Genomic DNA, 20,386 nt, shown 5'->3' with positions numbered 1-20,386 from the left:
AATTATAGATGTATTAAATCGGTTACAAGCATTATAATCTCGACCATTAATTTAAGTAGAAGTTGATGTTAATAATTGTGTGACACAATAACAACACGGAATCTATTTATGTGCAAAAGAATTGATCTCAATTATTGAATTCATTGCTTTCATATGTTGAGCATCCCAACATAAATTATTGATGCCTACAAGGAACTTTTTAATTTTAAGTTATTTTCTATTTATACTTTTAACTAATTTCCCTAGACCAAGTCGGTTTTCATTTCTCTATATAAAGCATTCCAAGCCTTTCTTGTTTTCCCATCACAAGTCACACAACATATCAAAATGGAAATGAAGAAGCTCTTGTTTGTCTCCTTATCCCTTGCTTTGGTTTTAGGAATAGCTAAGAGCTTTGATTTCGAGGAGAATGATTTAGCATCAGAGAAAAGTTTGTGGGATTTGTACGAGAGATGGAGAAGTCACCACACAGTTACTCGAAGCCTTGATGAGAAGAATAATCGTTTTAACGTGTTCAAAGCCAATGTTATGCATGTTCATAATACCAATAAATTAGATAAACCTTATAAGCTTAAGTTGAATAAGTTTGCTGACATGACTAATTACGAATTTAGGAGCATCTATGCTGATTCTAAGGTTAATCACCATAGAATGTTCCGTGGCATGTCACATGACAATGGGCCGTTCATGTATGAGAATGTGGAGGGTGTTCCTTCTTCGATTGATTGGAGGAAGATAGGTGCTGTCACTGGTGTAAAGGATCAAGGCCAATGCGGTAAGTGCTTACTTGTTGATTAAGTAATCACATACTATTTATATTTGCGTAAAACATGTTTTTGATATCTACAAAATACTCACCATGTTAGTTAAATCGCTAGAAGTTTGATAGTTAAGTTTGTTCTTCCACTTGGTCTGTATTTGATTATACGTTTGAATCCGGAATTGATCTGGAGAAGTCAAATTGATTGTTCCGAAGTAGAATTGATTTTGTCTTTTGAATTGTTTCTAACTTGTATAGGTAGTTGCTGGGCTTTTTCAACTATTGTAGCTGTTGAAGGTATTAACCAAATCAAGACACAAAAACTAGTATCCTTGTCGGAGCAAGAACTTGTGGATTGTGACACTGAAGTGAATCAAGGATGCAATGGCGGGTTAATGGAATATGCATTCGAGTTCATCAAGCAAAATGGCATAACAACAGAAACCAATTATCCTTATGCTGCAAAAGATGGAACCTGTAATATACAAAAGGTGCACACACTAGTCTATTTATAATTAGTACCTAATATATAATTAATAAATTTTAATTTGATTGACTTATGAGAAAATTTAAAGATCCAAATTAACACATTTTCACTTGATGTAGGAGAATAAACCAGCAGTGTCAATTGATGGCCATGAGAATGTCCCTGCTAACAATGAAAAAGCATTGTTGAAAGCTGCTGCCAACCAACCTATTTCTGTAGCTATTGATGCTGGGGGATCTGATTTCCAGTTTTATTCAGAGGTAAAACTTATATAGATTTTTATCCCTTACACATTTATATATTTTTGTATAAATTTGTATTGTATATCACCTAGATCCCACTTTTAATTACAAAAATATAATTACAGGGAGTATTTACTGGACACTGTGGTACTGAGCTGAATCATGGGGTAGCAATTGTGGGGTATGGAGCAACTCAAGATGGAACAAAATATTGGACAGTGAAGAACTCTTGGGGAAGTGAATGGGGAGAACAGGGTTACATTAGAATGCAAAGGGCCATATCTCATAAGCAAGGTCTATGTGGCATAGCTATGGAGGCTTCCTATCCAATCAAAAAGTCATCTAAAAACCCAACAAAAAGTTCACTTCCGAAAGATGAGCTTTAAATGATGCCATTGCAACAAGAAATAATAATGTTTGTAATTCATATATGCTTCCTATGTCTAAGTATACATCGATGTTCTTATGTTAGGATTGCGTCCCATAGAAATAGAAATAATGTGTGTTTGCATTTGATTGTTTGTATTATTTATTCATCACTGATTTCTATTAAGAAATGTAAGTCATTGGTTTCCTTGTTTTGTCTCAATTTCACGTTTTCAAGTTTCAACTATATGTCTTTTAACGTTTAGAAAATGCTATCCAGCGTTTTAATGACATAAATATAGATAGATAAATTGTGTTAGACCAGAAGTCAAACACATTAATAGATGAACTAGAAGTCGTGATTGGGGTTCAGACCCCATCTCAGTCAATTGTGTTTGAATTCTTAATTATTATTATCATTTCGGCTATCTACCAACAAAAATAGACAAATAAATAGATAGATACAAGTAAATCATCTCCAAGACAAGACAAGAAACACACAATATAGATTGGCCAAAGGACAAAAGAAAAAGTAGAGAAAATAGAGAGTCGTGAGCCTAATTTATACTACTCTAGAAAAACTCTGCATTACAAACTAGAAATATCTACAAACATTGATTACAAAGAAAAGTATAGAGACATGGATACTCTAGTTCATATGACTAGAAGGATCCAAAAAAGTTAAGATTTCTTTAATGCTTAATTTTTATTTTATTTAGTAGAGTGTCTAGTAGCTTCCTTATTATTCTTTGATGTTCCAGAAATTTTCACATTATTCTTTATTATTTTCAAAACTTCCATATTATTCTTCATCATTCTCCATCATCATTTCTCATTCTCTATCATAGATAGATAAATTACCCAAGGTAAGCGAATAATTACCCGGAATAAAATAACACTCCATCCTTACTAAATTTCAATATGTTAAGAGTGGTTATGCACATACCTTGAATCCAAATAAAATTAAAAGCGAAGATTGAATTGTAGTTTTTTTTTTGTTTTGCAAGATTTTTGTTTTTGTTGTCTGAGATTCGAACCTTATACTTTACATATATTATGCATTTTCCTTACCAACTGAACTAAGCTCACGAGAATATATATATATATTTTTTTTAAAGATTTGAATTGTAGTAATTGGCAAGCTTGATTCAGAATTCTATTACCTCAATAAAAAAAATTCAGAATTCAAGTAATATTCATTAATTAGGGGGGTTAAAGATATGACAACAATAACTTGTTTTAGACTTTTTTTTTTTTTTTTTTTTGTAAAATTACTTAATCTAATATATGCACAATTTATATGGACACGTGTATATTTTGATTCTCACACCACCTTTTGCAAAATACACAAAATGTGGGCAAATTCGTTCACTGGTAAAGTTGCATTGTTTATATTTGCATTTTTGTTTCTCTAAATCTTTCACTTTTGTTTTTCTAATAACGTTTGTTTCTATGTTAAATAAATGATATGATAGATAGAAAAAACATTAGTAAGTTTTTTTTAATTACAATGTTATTATGTTAATTGTTATATTAGTTTATTCTCGTTGTTTATTCTAGACCTCAAACTCCTTAACTCTTAACTCAAATCCGCCGAAAAATCTTAGTAACTAACAAATGCAAGTTAACCAAGCCCTTTCTAAATGCTTAGGAAGAGAATATCGTTTACTGATGCAGGTCCAAAAGACATTTCTTGGGTCATCATCATGTCCTTTGGAGGCCCCAATTCAGCATCAACCTGTGTTACTGTTAACTATGCACAAAGGAAAGGAACATAAGCATTGCTCTCACTCACCCTTTTTCTTCCACAACTCAACAATTCAATTCATAGAGCTCAAAACAAAAATCAAAGTTTAGCATAATAATAACCATGTCACTGACTATGTGTACCATCACTAGAGGTCATCTCTAGCATATCATGTTCAAGGTATTTATTTGGTCAAAATTGGGCTTGTGATGCGATTCTGGATTTTGACATTGCATTAAAATTCTGGTGATGAATCACCTCATTGAATATGTAAGATTTTAGTACCTTCAGAATTCAGATGAGTGATATCGTATCATGCTCAATACAGGTAATTGGAGGCATATTTTAGTCAAGGTTGGCTTATGGTTATGGAATTTGATGTTACATTAAAAATTTGGAGCTGATCTAATACATCTTTTGCATATGACTTTAGTACTTCAAAATAATGTATGCATATGATAACAGTAGTGTTAGCAATCTAGGCCTCTGTATGGTCAAGAAATTATTGTATGTACATTATTTGAGATATTATGTTATATATATGAAGTTCAAAATTATTTTGAAGGCCAAGTTTATCATATGGGCACTGTGGCACATGAGCTGAATCATGGGGTAGCAATTGTGGGGTATGGAGAAACTCGAGATGGAAGAAAATGTGCGTTTCCATTTGATTGTTTGTATTACTCATCACTGATTTCTTTAAGAAAATGTAAGTCACTTATTTTGTCTCAATTTCTGGTTTTCAAGTTTCAACTATATGTCTTTTATCATTTGAGAAATGTTAACGAATGTCCTTATAAAAATAGTTTTAAAAATCTAAAATAACAAATTTTTATAAAAAAAAATAAAAAATAACACACACACACATATATATATATATATACACAACTTTTTGAATAAATAGTTTTTTTTTTTTATTTAAAAACCTTAAAGAATGCATAACTTGTTAGCAAAGCTCTTATCTATTCCCCCTCACGGAACAATCATCTAATTTTCTATTCACATTGACCACCAACTACATAATATAATATAGTTTTTTTCGAAGAAATAGAAAACTTTATTAACTACCAACTTCTAAATCTAACGCATCTACAATTAGTTCTCTCAAATTTCATTTTTAAATGCATCACTTATTGTTACCACTATTATGTTTTCAAATTTCATTTCTCTCTAACCTCTTCCTCCTTTCATTCATTTTATTCTTTCATTTGTTCATCCATATCATTGCTTACAATGGAAGAAATCTATGTTGCGTTGATACAATTCAAACCTTATATAATGTGGATTGTGGGCATTGGACTAGTCTAAAACACTTAGTGAATGAGAATTGACAAATGCCTCAAACTGCTTCTTTTCACTAAACAAATCTCACTCAATCTTATCTTTCGTACCACTAAGTATTGTCTGCATCTTTGAAACTAGTTGGTGCAGGTCAATGTTTGATGCATTGGCCTGTAATCGTTGAAACTTAAATTACAAAATTAAGTGTGATTATGTAAAACCCAGAATGGGTTCTTAACATATCTATTTTGCACCAAACTAAACATACACTCTCTAAAAAAATTAGAAAATTGTTTTTCTTTCGCATCCAATTGTTCTCCCACACTAACCAGTAAAAGACCATTATACACCCAACATCAATTAACTGTCCTGACTTTTACGTTGGGAGGTCGGGAGTAGTTAACTGCTGTTAAGGATATAATGATTTTTTACTATTGCGGGAGAGCAATTGAGTATGTAAAAAAGATGAGTATTGTTGTTCACACATTTGGTTTGGCTGAGAAACACGAGTAATTTACCTAAATACCCTTCGACAGTTAACTGCCGAAATTTTAAAGAACCTGCTGCAGTTAACTGCCGAGGAAAACTTCGGCAGTTAACTACCGAGGAATTTCAAACCTGAAATTAAATAAGGAAATACACCTAAATTTTCCCTTAATTAAATTTAATTCTTTACTACATGATTCTTTTTATAACGTTGTTGATTTCATTCATATAATTTTGTTGCCATAAATGAAGAAATATGATATCCTAGAATTACATATTCGATCACGTTTCTAACTAGTAATAGAAAAGAAGTTTTATTTCTACAAAAAAAAAAAAAAAGAGGTTTTATTAATAGAATAATTACAAATATAATTATTTGAAAGAGAGATGAATAATATCTAAAATATTATAAAGTAATAATAGGTTAGTCAAACCTATGAATAATGACAGACATCAATGAAATTAATTACAAATATAATTATTCTTTTTTTTTGAAGGAAAATATAATTATTCTATCATTTATAATGTTTTTTGTTGTTGCATTTTTTTTATTGAATCACCATTTTAGGTCCATTAATTACCGATGTCAAACATTTTTCTTTGTTGTTGCGTTTTTCATGTTAATTAAAGTAATAATATCTGAAATATTAGTATAAAGTACTAATAGGTTAGTCAAACTTATGAATAATGACAGAAATCAATGAAATTAATTACTAATAATTACAAATATAATTATTTGTAACGTTTTTGTTGTTGCATTTACTTTTATTGAATCATCACTTTAGGTCCATTAACTACCGATTGCAGATATTATTCATCTCTCATATATCTTTATTTATGGCAACAAAATCATATGAATGAAATCATAATAATAATTATGTTTAATTCCTTAAAATGATTAAAGAATTAAATTTAATTAAGGAAAATTTAGGTGTATTTTCTTATTTAATTTCAGGTTTGAAATTACTCGGCAGTTAACGTAGCCGGTTCTTTAAAATTTCGGCAGCTAACTGCCTAAGGGCATTTGAGTAATTTACTCATGCTTCTCAGCCAAACCAAATGTGTCAACAGCAATACTCAAAAAAGACAATTGTCAAAAAATTATTAACGAGAGATGTAAAAATGCAAAGTCCATTTAAACACAAAAAAGAAAGGAAATATTGAAAAGTGACAAAAGAATATCTCTTAGTTTTTTTCGACTGAATAAAAAGAATATCTATTAGTTTGTTTAGTAAATAAATGGACAAAAAAAAATCTTTAAAATTGAATCAATTGAAAAAGGAGTTAAATAAGAATGATCATAATCACTAAATATATGAATGATCATTTGATTTTTGTACGTAAATAATCAATCAAATATAACAATTTCAAGCACACACTCAATTTGCAAATTTTATGACAGAGCAAACCGAGGTTCAATTTGCTGACAATTTTTTTTATTAAAACTTTTGCTCACAACTACAACAACCAAAAATTACAATTTCAAGCACACACTCAATTTGCAAATTTCTCAATTGAAGAACCTCTAACAATAATATAAATAACCTTATGCACACCATCCAAAAAACCCTTTTTAAAATGAGTTGTGTTATTTGAACATCCATATATGTGACAACTTTTGTGATAATCAAAATTTTACAAAGGAAATGAGGTAGTGACACAAAAACCAAAGCCATAGAGAGAGAAAGTAAAAAAATAATGTGAGTATGAGAGAGAAAGTTATCACAAAAGTTGTAAAAAATGGTTGTTCAAATATCATTTCTCTTTTAAGATAGAGTAATCTCTCAAAATTAATCAAGGGAAGACACTATCAACATTTCTTTCCAAAAAAAAAAGGAAGACACTATCAACATTTCTTATTCCACGGTTGTCTATACTCTATGGTCACTCGCTCTCATCTCTTCATCCCTTTTTCTTTTAGGGAGAGACAATGAAAACATTACTTTAGCATAGGCTACATTTCTTGCTAGTAGTTTCCACTTGAAATTGCGTGTCACGTTCCCCAAAATTAGCTTAACCGTAAGTGGTAAAATTTTCAAATAAATTGACAGCAAGAAGATATTGTTGGGTTGAGGGGAGCTAGGGAACCGTCCACATCAAGGCTACAACAACCATATAAACAAGAGAGACGCCACACTCTTACCCAACACTTTAAGGTCATAGGTTTATGTGTCCTCTTACTTATAAGGTGTTCAACCTTTACTCTTTTTATCTGATGTGTGGCATATAACTCACACTTGTACACAACAACACTCCCCCTCAAGTGTGTCCCCCTTCAAGCGGAAGCTCTTACTTGTTTGTATCGCCGTTGTTGGTTTCTCCGCAAACAGACCGACACTGCTTTGTACCGTCGTTGCTACTTTCTGCGCAAACGGACCGGCTGCCTCGATCTTACCTTTCGTCGAACGGTGCTTTGATACCACTGTTGGGTTTGTGAGGGGGAGCTCGGGGGACCGTCCACATCAAGGCTTGAACAACCACACAAGTGAGAGAGACACCACACTCTTACCCAAAAGCCTTAAAATTACCAGACTATCATTACTATTAAGATTACATGAAAATAAATTGTCATTTTGTGTCTTTAACATGGTAGCCATTTGAATTGATCAAGATTATGAACCATTAAAAGGGAAATGGGGTATAGTAAGGTGCAGACACGCTAAATATCCCAATTAGCACTATTATTTTTGTTGGAAGATGGACAGAATGACAATAATTATTAGAAACACACATAATTGGAGGAGCTATCACAACGGCCTAAAATTTTGATATTTTTATCAGTTGAGTTGAGACCGATGAATATCTATCTATCTTCTATATTGCAAATTAAACTAAACTTGTTCTCATACAAGTTTTATAATTACATGACACATTGCAAAGTTTTTCACTCTATTGAAAATAAGTAATTCTTAAACTAGATCGGATACATAAGAATATTCCTAACTTTAAGAATCAGTGATTTTTAATATAGTGAAAACTTTGCATGTGTCACGTAATCACAAAACTTGCATGCTAACAAGTCAAATTTAGTTTACAATATAAAAGATAGATTAATGTTTATAAATTCTAACTCAACTGATAAAATATCAAAATTGTTAGATCATAAGTTGTGATTGGGGTTCAAACCCCAACTCATTCAATTGTGTGTGTGAGTTCCTAATTATTATTATCATTTCGTCTACCTACCAAAAAAAATATAGATAAAGAGATAGATACACGTGCATTATCTCCAAGAAAAAAAACACACATAATTGCCTTAAAATCGTACAAACAAAACTCCATCAGATAAAATTACCCAAGGTAAACAAGTAATTACCCGAAAAAAAAACACTCCATCCTTGATAAATTTGAATATTTTAAGAGTGGTCATAAAGCATACACCTTGGTCATCGTGAACTTAGCTCAATTGGTAGAAAAAATATATAATATATGTAATGTTTAGGGTTCAAACTCCAACCATCAAAAGCGAAGATTGAATTATAGTAATTGACAAGCTTGATTCAGTATTCTACTATACCTCAATGAAAAATTCACAATTCAACTAATATTCATCAATTAGAGGTTAAAGACATTAAATTTGACTACAATATCTTAAAACTTCTTGTTTTAGATTATTTTTTGTTGTAAAATTAATTAATCCATATGCACAATTTATACGGACATGCCACATGTATATTTTTATTCTCACACCACCTTTTGCAAAACATACAAAATGTGGGCAAATAATAGCATATAAAAGTGAAAATTATTACATTATTTTTAAGATGGATTTGTCAATGGTCGTAATTTGTTACGTTCCATTTTTATATAATTAAAATGGAACGACACAAAATTGCGAACGATAACAAATTCATCAATGCGCACAAAAACTAATCCATCCGATCAGAAGGATTAGACGGTGCAAAACTGCTTGCAGCTTAGTCCATTGAAACATTAATCATATTGGACTGAGAGTTAGAGTTAAGAGCTACAGCCTTTTTTTATTTATAACCAAAGCTCCTCTCTGCTCTACTCATAGCTTCCGATGCGGGACATTTTTATTTATACTTTTTCCTCCATATTCTGATTTGTATATTGTGGAGTCACTCACCATTTTTCTTCCACAATTCATAGAGCTCAAAGCAAAAATCAAAGTTTTGCATAATAACCATGTCACTGACTATGTGAGTCTGTATGTACCACTAGTGGTCACTAACTACCCTGCACTTTCATTGCCAACAAGAACCACCCAAATCCACTCTAAGCAAATCCAACTTATCTTCTTATTTAGTTTTACAAACGCCCTTTTGTCAAAACCATTCCTATTTGTGGATAAAGCTTCATGTGAGGTTTGGTCAAAAGCATCCAAAGAAAAGAGTGGCAAAGTTTGTGCTCTTCATGTTTCTTTTTTATAAATGAAAGATTTTTTATTTTTTTGAGAATTAGATAGATGGTTTGGAATAGCTTTGTGATCTTTTCTAGCATATCATGTTCAAGATATTTATTTGATCAAGATTAGGCTTGTGATGTGATTCTGGATTTTGATATTGCATTAAAATTCTGGTGAGGTGATAATCACCTCATTGAATATTTATGATTTTAGTACTTTTAGATTAGTGATATCTTATGATGCTCAATACATGTAATTGGAGGCATATTTTAGTCAAGGTTGGCTTATGGTTATGGAATTTGACGTTACATTCAAAATTTGGAGCTGATCTAATACATCTTTTGAATATGACTTTAGTGCTTCAAAATAATGTATGCATATGATATGATAACAATAGTGTTAGCAATCTAGGCCACTGTATATATGGTCAAGAAATTATCGTATGTACATGATTTGAGATATCGTGTTATATATATGAAGTTCAAAATTATTTTGAAGGCCAAGTTTATAAGAGATTTATTGATTCAACGATGGAAAATTAACTCGTGTATGGTGTAAGACCAATTTACTCCTGCATGTTAGACAAAGTCTATTCTGAAAATTAAACAATATACTTTATGTTTGATCCGTAATGTTTGAGTGAGTGGTTGAGATATGGGACTAATGTGGTGGACAAAAGCAGGATTGAGAGCCATTATTTGTATCAATTGTGTAAAAGCTAATGTAACAGATGATCTTGTTGAGAAATCAGCCACATGATTCTTTCTTAGTGTGTCATAACATGTTAAAAGTGGCCGAAGATTACACAGTAAACCATTTAAGGAACCACGTTTCGAAATACACAATCTTGGACCAATCAAGTCCCACATTGGCTAGAATATGACATGAGTGTTTTTCAAGGTCTAACATGTTAATTGTCTGTTCAGCTGAGTAGCGTCAGCTTGTGACCTAAGTGGGGGCTCTAGGTTATGAAACATGGCTTTGGTGTTTCCACCGTACAGCATGACGCTGGATTCACGAGTTGAACTGTCATTTTTGCCAGCTTGTGGCGTTTCCACCATGCAGCGTGATGCTGGACTCACGACGAGTTGAAGTTTGGGTCCATACTGGGTGCAATTGTTGCTGCTGCCTCTTACTAATATATTAGAATCAGCTTTCATTTCCTTCCAATTGGTTTTACTATTTTCCTCTTTCTATATTTTTTTTCAATGGAAATTTAGGATATTTGCGAATCAGGGGTAACATTGTTGAAAAAAAAACATCGTTGAAATAGTTATACAGCTAGGTTTTTATAACTAATGATTTATCACAATCTCTATATGTCATCATTAGTTCAGAACTAGAACAATTATCAAACACACACACACACACACACACATGTTGAAAATTCACTATAGAACGGTGTTTGGAATTGAAAATTATCAATTTCTCCTCATCTCTAATTTTTGAAGTCACAGGAAAAACTTAAAACATTCTTATAATCATTTATTTGTTAGTCTTTTTCATGCATATCTAAATAAAAGTCTGGATAAACAGGAAAATCAATTGGCTCTTATATGCTTGTTGTCCTTGTGGCTTGAACTTTTAAAGAGGTTTTGAATTCACTACCATATGTCCAACACTCAGTACAGGTCCTGAATTTTGTCATAGGAAACTAACAATAACAATTGTTTATCTCAAAGGAGCACAATAAATGTATATTCTAACTGTTTGCTTGCAAGAATTTGATTTAAAGAAATGGAATATACGTTTGCCTTGATAATGTAATTTATTATCAATGTTTTTATGGAATGAATATATTCATGGTAGATAATATATGCGCACAGTGCAGGAAAAATCTGCAAGCTATAACCTCCTTAAGGATCAAGATTCCACAAGTAAGAGAAGCTTCTTCCTGAACTCGTAGTGGAACTGTGGAAGGCAGTTGAAAAAAGTTGGAAAGAAATCCATGGCAAGAGAGCATGGAATCCAACCTGTTCATAACAAACTCTGCACAACACTATAAATGTGTCATTTGTAACGCTGCATTTCAACTTCTAGCAGCATCAATGTATTTTATTTCCCTTTTGCATCATGGTCGACATTAAGGTGGTTGCGCAAAATCCGATAAGCAGCTCACTTTTCTTACAGGTAACTCAAGATGACTGACCAACTTTAACATAAAAAGGAATTCCCACCAGTACCGGTATAAGATTTCTGGTTGAACATGTGGTTATAAGTATTTTTATTTTCTAATATGCTGTCTTGTATAAATTAGAAAATAGATTAGTTACATAATTTGAAGTAAGTTACTAGCGAGCTGCAAGTTTGACAGTGTCACTGATTTGCTATTTGATTAAATTTTTTACACTCTATTCACTCACTTGCTTCATCTTGTTGTTTTTGTCGATTTGTGGCTCGAACACACTCTTGATCCCAGTTATAGATCAATTTCAGAGGTTGTTATTTTGAAAAACCTGGTTTTTAATGGTAATTAATAGCATGAGTTGTTTTGCATTTTTAAATGAGTTTTTTTTTTTTCTTTTTCTAATCCACCCTAATTAGGATCTCTAGCGCTCCAAATTATCTCACGTCTTATGTCCTTTGAAACCACTATGAGACTAATCATCAAAGTGATACCGGAATATATGGTTTCTTAATGTGTATTTAAATCTCATTCAAACACTCATTTTTTTTTACATGAATATTGTAATGAAAGGAATATATATATGACTTTGTCAACCACATTTTTTTCATATATAGAGTTATGATTCAAACACTCTTATTTAATTACATTGAAAAAACAATGTAATTTAAGTTAGTAAAAATATATAAAACTCTTATTTAAGAGATCACTATCCATCACCACTAGACAAACCACTTGTTGGTATTCAAATTAACACCCACTTGAGCATGGCACAACTTACACTTGTGTGATTTTCAATTAAATGTAGAAGCACAACCACGACAAGATTGGCTTGTCATCTTCAATTAAGAAACCATTTGTCACTTAGTTTCGGATTTGTATGCCTTCCAAACCTTATAATATATACATGTTTTGATAATAAATTTCGTTAATTCTTCCAAGTTGGACAATTGGACTAAATTTAAGAAAGTATAAAGTATGGCTTTGCTTGGAGCTATTCAATGGGTTCTTAGTTCAGGATTTCAGTATATCATTTTTGAGACTGATTCAAAGATTCTATCAGATGCTATTCTTAAAAAGAAAGAAGACATTTCTGAATTTAGATCCATTGTTACCGAAAATTATCGATTGCTATCTCTTAATTTAAATTTTATGGTTAAGTTTATTCGGCGACAAGCGAATATGGTTGCTCATTCCCTTGCAAGGGCGGCAATTTTTTGTGCTAGTCTCCAATTTTTTGATTTCCTACCTTTTTGTATTCATGATCTTGTTATTAATGAAATGAGTTGATTTGGTTGTTGTAAAAAAAAAAAAAAAAAAAGTATAAAGTCTTATATATGCTTGGAGGAAGATGATCGATTGGTGAGTGGTGACAAGTTTAAAAGTAGAGATTAATGTTTTGATTGAATACGGGACCAAAAGGCCAGGAATTTTAGCAAATAGATTCACATGTTGACCTTTCTTCACAGAGAAATGATATTTGTACAACCATTTTGTGACAATTTTTTTGCAACTTTCTCTATCATACTCACATTATCACTTATTCTTTTTTTTTTTTCTCTCTCTTTATTGTTTTTAACCGATGAAAAGAGAAAAAAAAAAGTTGTCACCAAAAACTGTATGAAATGGTTGTTCAAATATTACTACTCTTCTTTATAAGCAATTAGGCTTTATCATCACAATTGAGATTACCACAAGATAAACTAAGTTTCAAACAATTCCAATGCAAGTAGTTGCACAGTACTAATTTATAAGTATTTGCTCATATTTTATATATTTGTTATGTTTTAAATATTAAAAAATTTAAAATATTGTCTCTCTATAGCATTTTTATGAAAAATGTTAAACTAGTTATACGTAAAAGCAATATTCTTTGAAAGTGAGAATATCACATTAAAAAAATGGAAATAATTTTTACCTTAAAGTGAGAATTCTCAAAGATACTGTCTCTTACTCTCGTTTTTTTATTCTTTGAAATTGAATCTAATACCCCGTGATATATAACACTTATATAGTTTGACCAATCACTTGCACTAAACCTCGATAGTGGTTGGTCCTATTTGAAGCCCAAAACAAATAAAGAGAATAATCTTTGGATAATCTCAAAACATCCAATCTTTTGGTGTATTGAATTTATAAATTTATCAAGAGAGGCAATGGGTATTACTAATGTTTTATGAAGGAGTGAAAGGTATCTGTGGGGATTTGGACGAAAAAGAAAATTTTCAAGAAGGAAAAGATTCTTTGTTTAATGTCTAATGCTTAGTGAGGGAGAATTGACAAACGCCTCAAAGTGCCTCTTTTCATTGAACAAATGTCACTCTTTCTGTTTTCATTCCACTAAGTATTGTCTGTGGGACTAGATTGTGCAGGTCAGTGTTTAATGCTTAGATTTCACAATAAAGTGTGATCATCGTATTAACAATACTATGCTCTCTTATGCTGTTATGCAGGAGCAAACACCATGATTGTGTCCCAAATTATCGATCCTTTCGCAAGACATTTCATAATTATGTCAAAATCTTTCTTTTTTGGGTATATATAGGATATTTGTTGGAGTGTCGCAATGGGGGTGGTTAACCTCTCTATTTTGCACTAAACTAAAATATACCCTTGTTGTTGAATAAAAAGTTGTGGGGCCAATATAATCGTGTTTATTGAAGAATTATCTCTCTTAACTATTTTACTATTTTGCAGGTTTCATTTTATAAATTCTATTAAATATATAAGTGTTTTTTTTAAGGAATTAAATATATAAGTGTTGTTGAAATGTAATTATATGTTTTTTTCTTTAATAAATATAATGATATAGAGTTTTTTTTTTTTTTTGAGGGAATTATGATATAGAGTTGAGGTGTTGAATTTGATAAATTGAATGTTTCTAAAGGATTAACACTAAAATATTTAAATAGTATATGTGAAGACGCTAACCTACTTAAGCACCACAAGGGAAGGAAATATAAAACTGGGTCTAAAATGAATATTTCTTAGTTGTTTAGTAAGACTTTGTTTAGGAGTAAGGGGAGGGAGGTTTTGGAAAAAATGAAGGAACAAGTGGAAAGAATAGAAGACAATAGGAGGAAAAGTTAATTTTTTATTCATAATATAAATCTCCCTCATTTGGTTTTAGGGGGTTTTGGAGGGCTATATATAAATATTTCAAAATTAATATATGTTGTTATAATATTTTTAAAATTAAAAATATATTGATCATAAGCATTAGTTTATGATTTTATTTTAAAATTACTCTTCCAAAAAATATGAAAGATTTTCTCTATTCTTCTATAAAATTTCAATCTCCAAAACCCTCTCTTCCACTTCCCTCCAAATTCTCAAACAAAACCCAAGGAAGGAAGAAAAGAAAGCAAACAAAGTTTTGTTTAAAAAAAAATAAATAGAAAAAGACAATGAAACACAATTTAGTTGGTAAGATATTTCATCTATATTCAAACGAGTGTGGGTTTGAGTTACGAAGAGAGGAAGTGAAGAACAATATTAATCCCCTTTTAAAAGAAAAAAAAATTGATTGAAAAAAGAGTTTAGTAAGAATGCCTTCGTGCATAGTTATTAATGCTCTTGAGAAATACATGTCATCACATAATAGAAACCGATAAATCACTAAAAAAAATATACCAACAAATAATCACTAAATTTATAATAATCATATGAATGATCATTTGATTTTTTTTTTTTTTTTTTTTTACATAGATAATAAATCAAATGTAACACAAACATAGAACCTCCTTAGAATCTTATGACAGGGCAAATGAGGTTCAATTTGCGCACAACTACAACCACCAAAATTTACATTTCAAGCAAACACTCAATTTGCTAATTCCTCAATTTAAGAGCCACTACCACTAACAATAACCTTACATACAACATCTAAAAAGCAATTTTCAAAATAAGATAAGGAACTATCAACATGAAACACATCGATTGTCCGAGACATTATTGTTACAATATTCATTGTAACCAAAACATCTGATCCCACGATTGTCTATGGTCACTCTCATTTCTTCATCTCTTTTTCTCTTTGGGAGAGACAAGGAAAACATTACTTTAGCTGATGCCACCTTCCTTGCTAGTAGTTTCCATTTGGGATCATCTTTCCTTTTCTCTTGCTCCATTCTCAATTGAAATTGTCTGTCACATTCCCAAAAAAATTGCTTAATTGTTTGTGACAAAATTTTCAAATAAATTGACAGCAAGATAAAACAAGACTGTCATCATCATGAGATTGCAAGAAGATAAACAGAGAAACATGGGCTAAAACAAAAAACCATCATCACAGATAGATATTTCTTAATTTGGAGGGGCACCCGTCATTGATGGGACCTTCACTAATTGACAGACATGTTTGGCATGGTTCATGCAACCATGCTTCCCAAGTTGAAGGTAGCTAATTATAACTTGGGTAACTACTAACACTATGTTTATTAGATTTTTTTATTCCACTGATCTTGGTGTCATGGACATGACCACATACTTTGGTTGTTAACACAGTAGTAGGCTGGTTATAAATGATATACATATAATTATTGACTACGATCGATGGACCAACGGCATCAAAATGCAAGCTGGCCAATCCCTAAAAATATCAAGCTAGGGTACAAAACAAACAATGCGTGTGTAATCAATACATTGCAATATATGATTGGACCCCATATATAATATACAATAAATTAACGGACACTTTAATTTCAACGTGACAATATTGTATATATTGCTACATGATCAATGGTGAGACTTTATGCGATGAATCGACCACAGCTCAGAATATAAATTCATTACGAAAAGATAAAATAATGCTCTACCCTGGACACATTCAATCTCAGTCCAATGTCAAATATTCTTTTTTATTAGTAATATTAAACAAATGAACTATTGCTAGCAAGAAACTATTTTGACCAAAATGGATGCCGTGACTGTGTTGGTGTGACCATTTTACCCACCTAAACAAAAATGAAATTGAACTTCTTATCTTTGAATTATTTTTTTTTGACTCAAACTTCTTTTCTTTGATGTCAAAATTGATTTTTTGAATTCAAAATTGAACCAAGTTTATGGAAAAATTGACACATTTTATCTCAAGTTATTTTGTACAATAATTTTGGAACTGCAACTAAATTTCTTTCCGTCTAAAAATATCTCACTCCCTCGATCATGACCACCACCCACACTATCATCAACACCAATAACTCTAACCATCATAGTCATCGACATAACTTTTTTTTCCTTTTCCAAAAAAATAAATAAATCACCGACCATGTCTAAATAACCATCACCATTGGCTATATTTTTCCCACGTTTTATCACTCATCGCATCATAAGGTATCACGAGAATCTTGAGATCACCGCAACTAATAACACAAAGCACCCTCTAATATTCTAATTTAATCGATGATTATGATATATTCTTAAAAAATAAAATAAAAGCTAAAATGATGAAACAATTCTAGCATTATTATTAAATCATATATCCTCCAAATTAAAAAATAAAGCATGTGATTGATGTAAATAAATAAAATATGGTAGCTAAGTTGCATTAGGAATGAATATTAAAACAACTAACCTGCAAAGAGGAACATTGCAGGAATCATGAGTTTGTTGGCAAACATATGAATGCAATCTAAACAGCTGCCACATACGTTTGCACCTCCAGCACCCTCCCTTCACCCTCTTCTTGCATGTTGCAAAATGACGAATCAGAAGCTGAAGCCCTTGACAGGTGGAGTATTTGCTACACGGTTTCTTTTCTTTATTAACCTCCACATGGTATGGTCCAACGTCGGTGCACCCTTCCGTACATATATGCTCCAAACACTCCATCGCCTCCGAAAGTTCCGCATACAACCCTTGCTCCTCCCTATGCTTCCTCGAGTTCTCTCTCCTCTATAACACAATAATAATCATATTTTTAATAAGTTTTAAAAACGAATCGAAAAGACAATAGCTGAATCTCTCCATAAAATATTATACGCACCGTTTCGCTTTCATCCATGAAGCGGAGGATATCGAGTTCAAGCACGGGATCGTGTTTGGTGAGGAACTTCCACCCTTCGGTTTTCTGAACCGCGTTGAAGTGATTGGTGAGTAGCTTCATACAGCGGACACGGAGATCCGGTGCGTCGCAGAGCCTAGCGAGTTGGAGTACATCCACCACGTTTTCTGATGTTAACCGTTGAACAAGACCTTTGATGCATCTCTGTTTGAGTTGCGGGACATTGTACACGTGAGATAGTGCCAACAGGTGGATTCCGTATTTGTCCATCTCATCCTCCGTGCAACTGTAAAAAACCAGGGACCTCTTTGTCATTTCTCATTCACAGCGCAGTTGAAGAGAAGAGTGTTATACAATCACTACAAACCTGGATGAGTAGAGGAAGCCGACGAAAGCCGTTACGGCGGTGGAAGGAACGCCGTGAATTTGGATTATTCTTTCGGAGCTGCGTTGTTTGCGCGGTTGATCAATAATGTTCTCGAAAACAGGAGACACCGAGGCCTGTTAATTATTGATTTACAATAATCGTTAGTCCTTGAATCGGATACCGAATTAAAAAAATAAAATGACGAAGAATTGGAGACAAACTAACCAGGATGGTTGTGTGGGCTGGAATGCGTGTGCCATCAGAAGTGTGAATAAAGACATCATATTCGGGTAAGACCTCCATTGGTGTGGTTTGGGTATTCATTTCCATGTGTTGTAGATTGAAAGAGGAGATATTTTTAAGAGTTTATGGTTTTGGGTAGGAAATGGGAATGATGATTCTGAGATCAAAGGGGTGGTCTTATTTAAGGAAGGGAAGATATTGGTAAAAGATCTGATTCTGAGGGAGGTCGGGACCAAACGCGGAAAGTTCTTAATGTTTTATTAACACGCGCTATCATTCTTTCCCCTTAGTCAGCAAAGACAAAGGACTTTTTACCTCACTACTTAACTACTATACCACGAGAAAAACGATCACGTTTCACTTAGTCGGTCATAGGTAATATTTTGAACAAGATGATTTAGATTTATATTTGGTTTTTTAAAATATAAAACAAAAATTTAAGTTGCTCTATGGGAGAGTGAGTTTCTCTTCCGTAAAAAAGCATGATGTTTTGTATCTCAACCGTTAATTATACATCGTGTAGTTTAAATTAACTTAGTTGTCAAATCATTTAAACAATCTCGACCACACGATTTAGATCAGATGGTCCTGAACTATTAAAGCGTCATGATGTAACAATTGATGGATCATTGAAGTAAGCGAACGTTAATGACCCGTAATTAAGAATGACAATTGTACTCAAATCCAATAGACATATGCAAAAAAATACATACAATAGACACATAAATACCTGCATTGTTAGGGCGACCACTCTAGTACCCACACTGCCCGTCACCCTACATAATAGTTTTAAATAGTAAAATTAGTTAATTAATATTAAATCTTTGATATTTAATGTCGTATGTATTTTTATTTTTTTTATATACTGTTGATGTTTCTTATTTGACTAAATACTATGTTGTTTAATATTTTATAAGTGAATTTAAAAGATTTTGGATCATATTGTAATTATGTTGTGCTGTTTTTTTGTTGTTGTTAAAATGTTGGTAATGGACACGAGACGGACGGGTGTTTAGGTGTTCATAGGATACAAAACAGACACCAAACTTGTTGCCTACAATACAAGGATATGAACTCGGATACGGGAATTTTTTATATACACAAGTATAGAGATGGGCATTATAGCAACCTACCAAAAGGTTTCCATTGTCATCCCTACCATGAATGCATGAAACCCGACTGCAATGAATGCAATTTCAATCCAATTTAAACAAAAACATGGTTGGTAGGACGGTTTATTTTTCGAAAATCGTCTAAATCTAAGGATATCTTGAATAATATTTAAGTTGATAATCAAATATTTATTGGTTTTTCTTAAAAAATCCGATGAATAATGGAGACGTCAAAAATAGAATAAACATACCAAATTAGTCGATAGACTATTAAAATCAATTAAAAATCCTTAAAGATACTATATGGGTCAAATTGATGGATTTTTTTTTTTTTTGATGGAGGGTCAAATTGATGTATGAAAGTATATTTTATGGACATTTTAATTTGTTTTAATCGTTTAGAAACGAAACTAAGAACCGCTTTTTAAGCAAAATTAACGAGATTTAGTTTATGAGCTAAAATTTTGGTTTATCCTTTATTTATTAATTTTATTACGAATTTAACCTAATTTTTTCCCGCCAGCAATTTAACTTAACTTTTTCACGCTCATTTGCTTTATTAGGTTTGCAATTATTTAACTTAACAAATTCCATTTAAAAAAAAAATGCATTGCACCAATTTCATTCATATCCTCTTGCCTTTTTTTTTTCTTTTAAGAAAATATTTTCTACACTTATCCTTATTTATTAATCTTGTTACGTCTGCAACAATTTAACCTAATTTTTTCCCGCTCATTTGCATTATTAGGTTTGCAATTATTTAACCTAACAAATTTCATCTAAAAAAATACATCGCA

The 20,386-nt window shown here is 31.8% G+C and overlaps 2 protein-coding genes across 2 annotated transcripts; one reads left to right on the top strand and one right to left on the bottom strand.

Moving 5' to 3' along the window:
* The first annotated feature begins 256 nt into the window (after nt 1–256).
* On the top strand, nt 257–2,051 carry LOC25493676 (vignain). The gene is made up of 4 exons (XM_013602251.3): nt 257–775; nt 1,019–1,251; nt 1,367–1,507; nt 1,615–2,051. The coding sequence occupies exons 1-4, from the start codon at nt 328–330 to the stop codon at nt 1,873–1,875; spliced, it is 1,083 nt and encodes a 360-aa protein (XP_013457705.1). The 5' UTR covers nt 257–327; the 3' UTR covers nt 1,876–2,051.
* A 13,463-nt stretch (nt 2,052–15,514) lies between these two features.
* LOC11408709 (BTB/POZ and TAZ domain-containing protein 1) lies at nt 15,515–18,713 on the bottom strand. The gene is made up of 5 exons (XM_003608843.4): nt 18,460–18,713; nt 18,235–18,368; nt 17,850–18,153; nt 17,439–17,758; nt 15,515–16,009 (listed from the first exon to the last, which is right to left on the bottom strand). The coding sequence occupies exons 1-5, from the start codon at nt 18,562–18,564 to the stop codon at nt 15,784–15,786; spliced, it is 1,089 nt and encodes a 362-aa protein (XP_003608891.1). The 5' UTR covers nt 18,565–18,713; the 3' UTR covers nt 15,515–15,783.
* Between the last annotated feature and the right edge of the window lie 1,673 nt (nt 18,714–20,386).

This window comes from Medicago truncatula, chromosome 4, assembly GCF_003473485.1.
Source record: "Medicago truncatula cultivar Jemalong A17 chromosome 4, MtrunA17r5.0-ANR, whole genome shotgun sequence".
Lineage (NCBI taxonomy): Eukaryota > Viridiplantae > Streptophyta > Magnoliopsida > Fabales > Fabaceae > Medicago > Medicago truncatula.
Note: the sequence above shows the minus strand (reverse complement) of the source record. Positions and strands in the feature narration are given on the sequence as shown.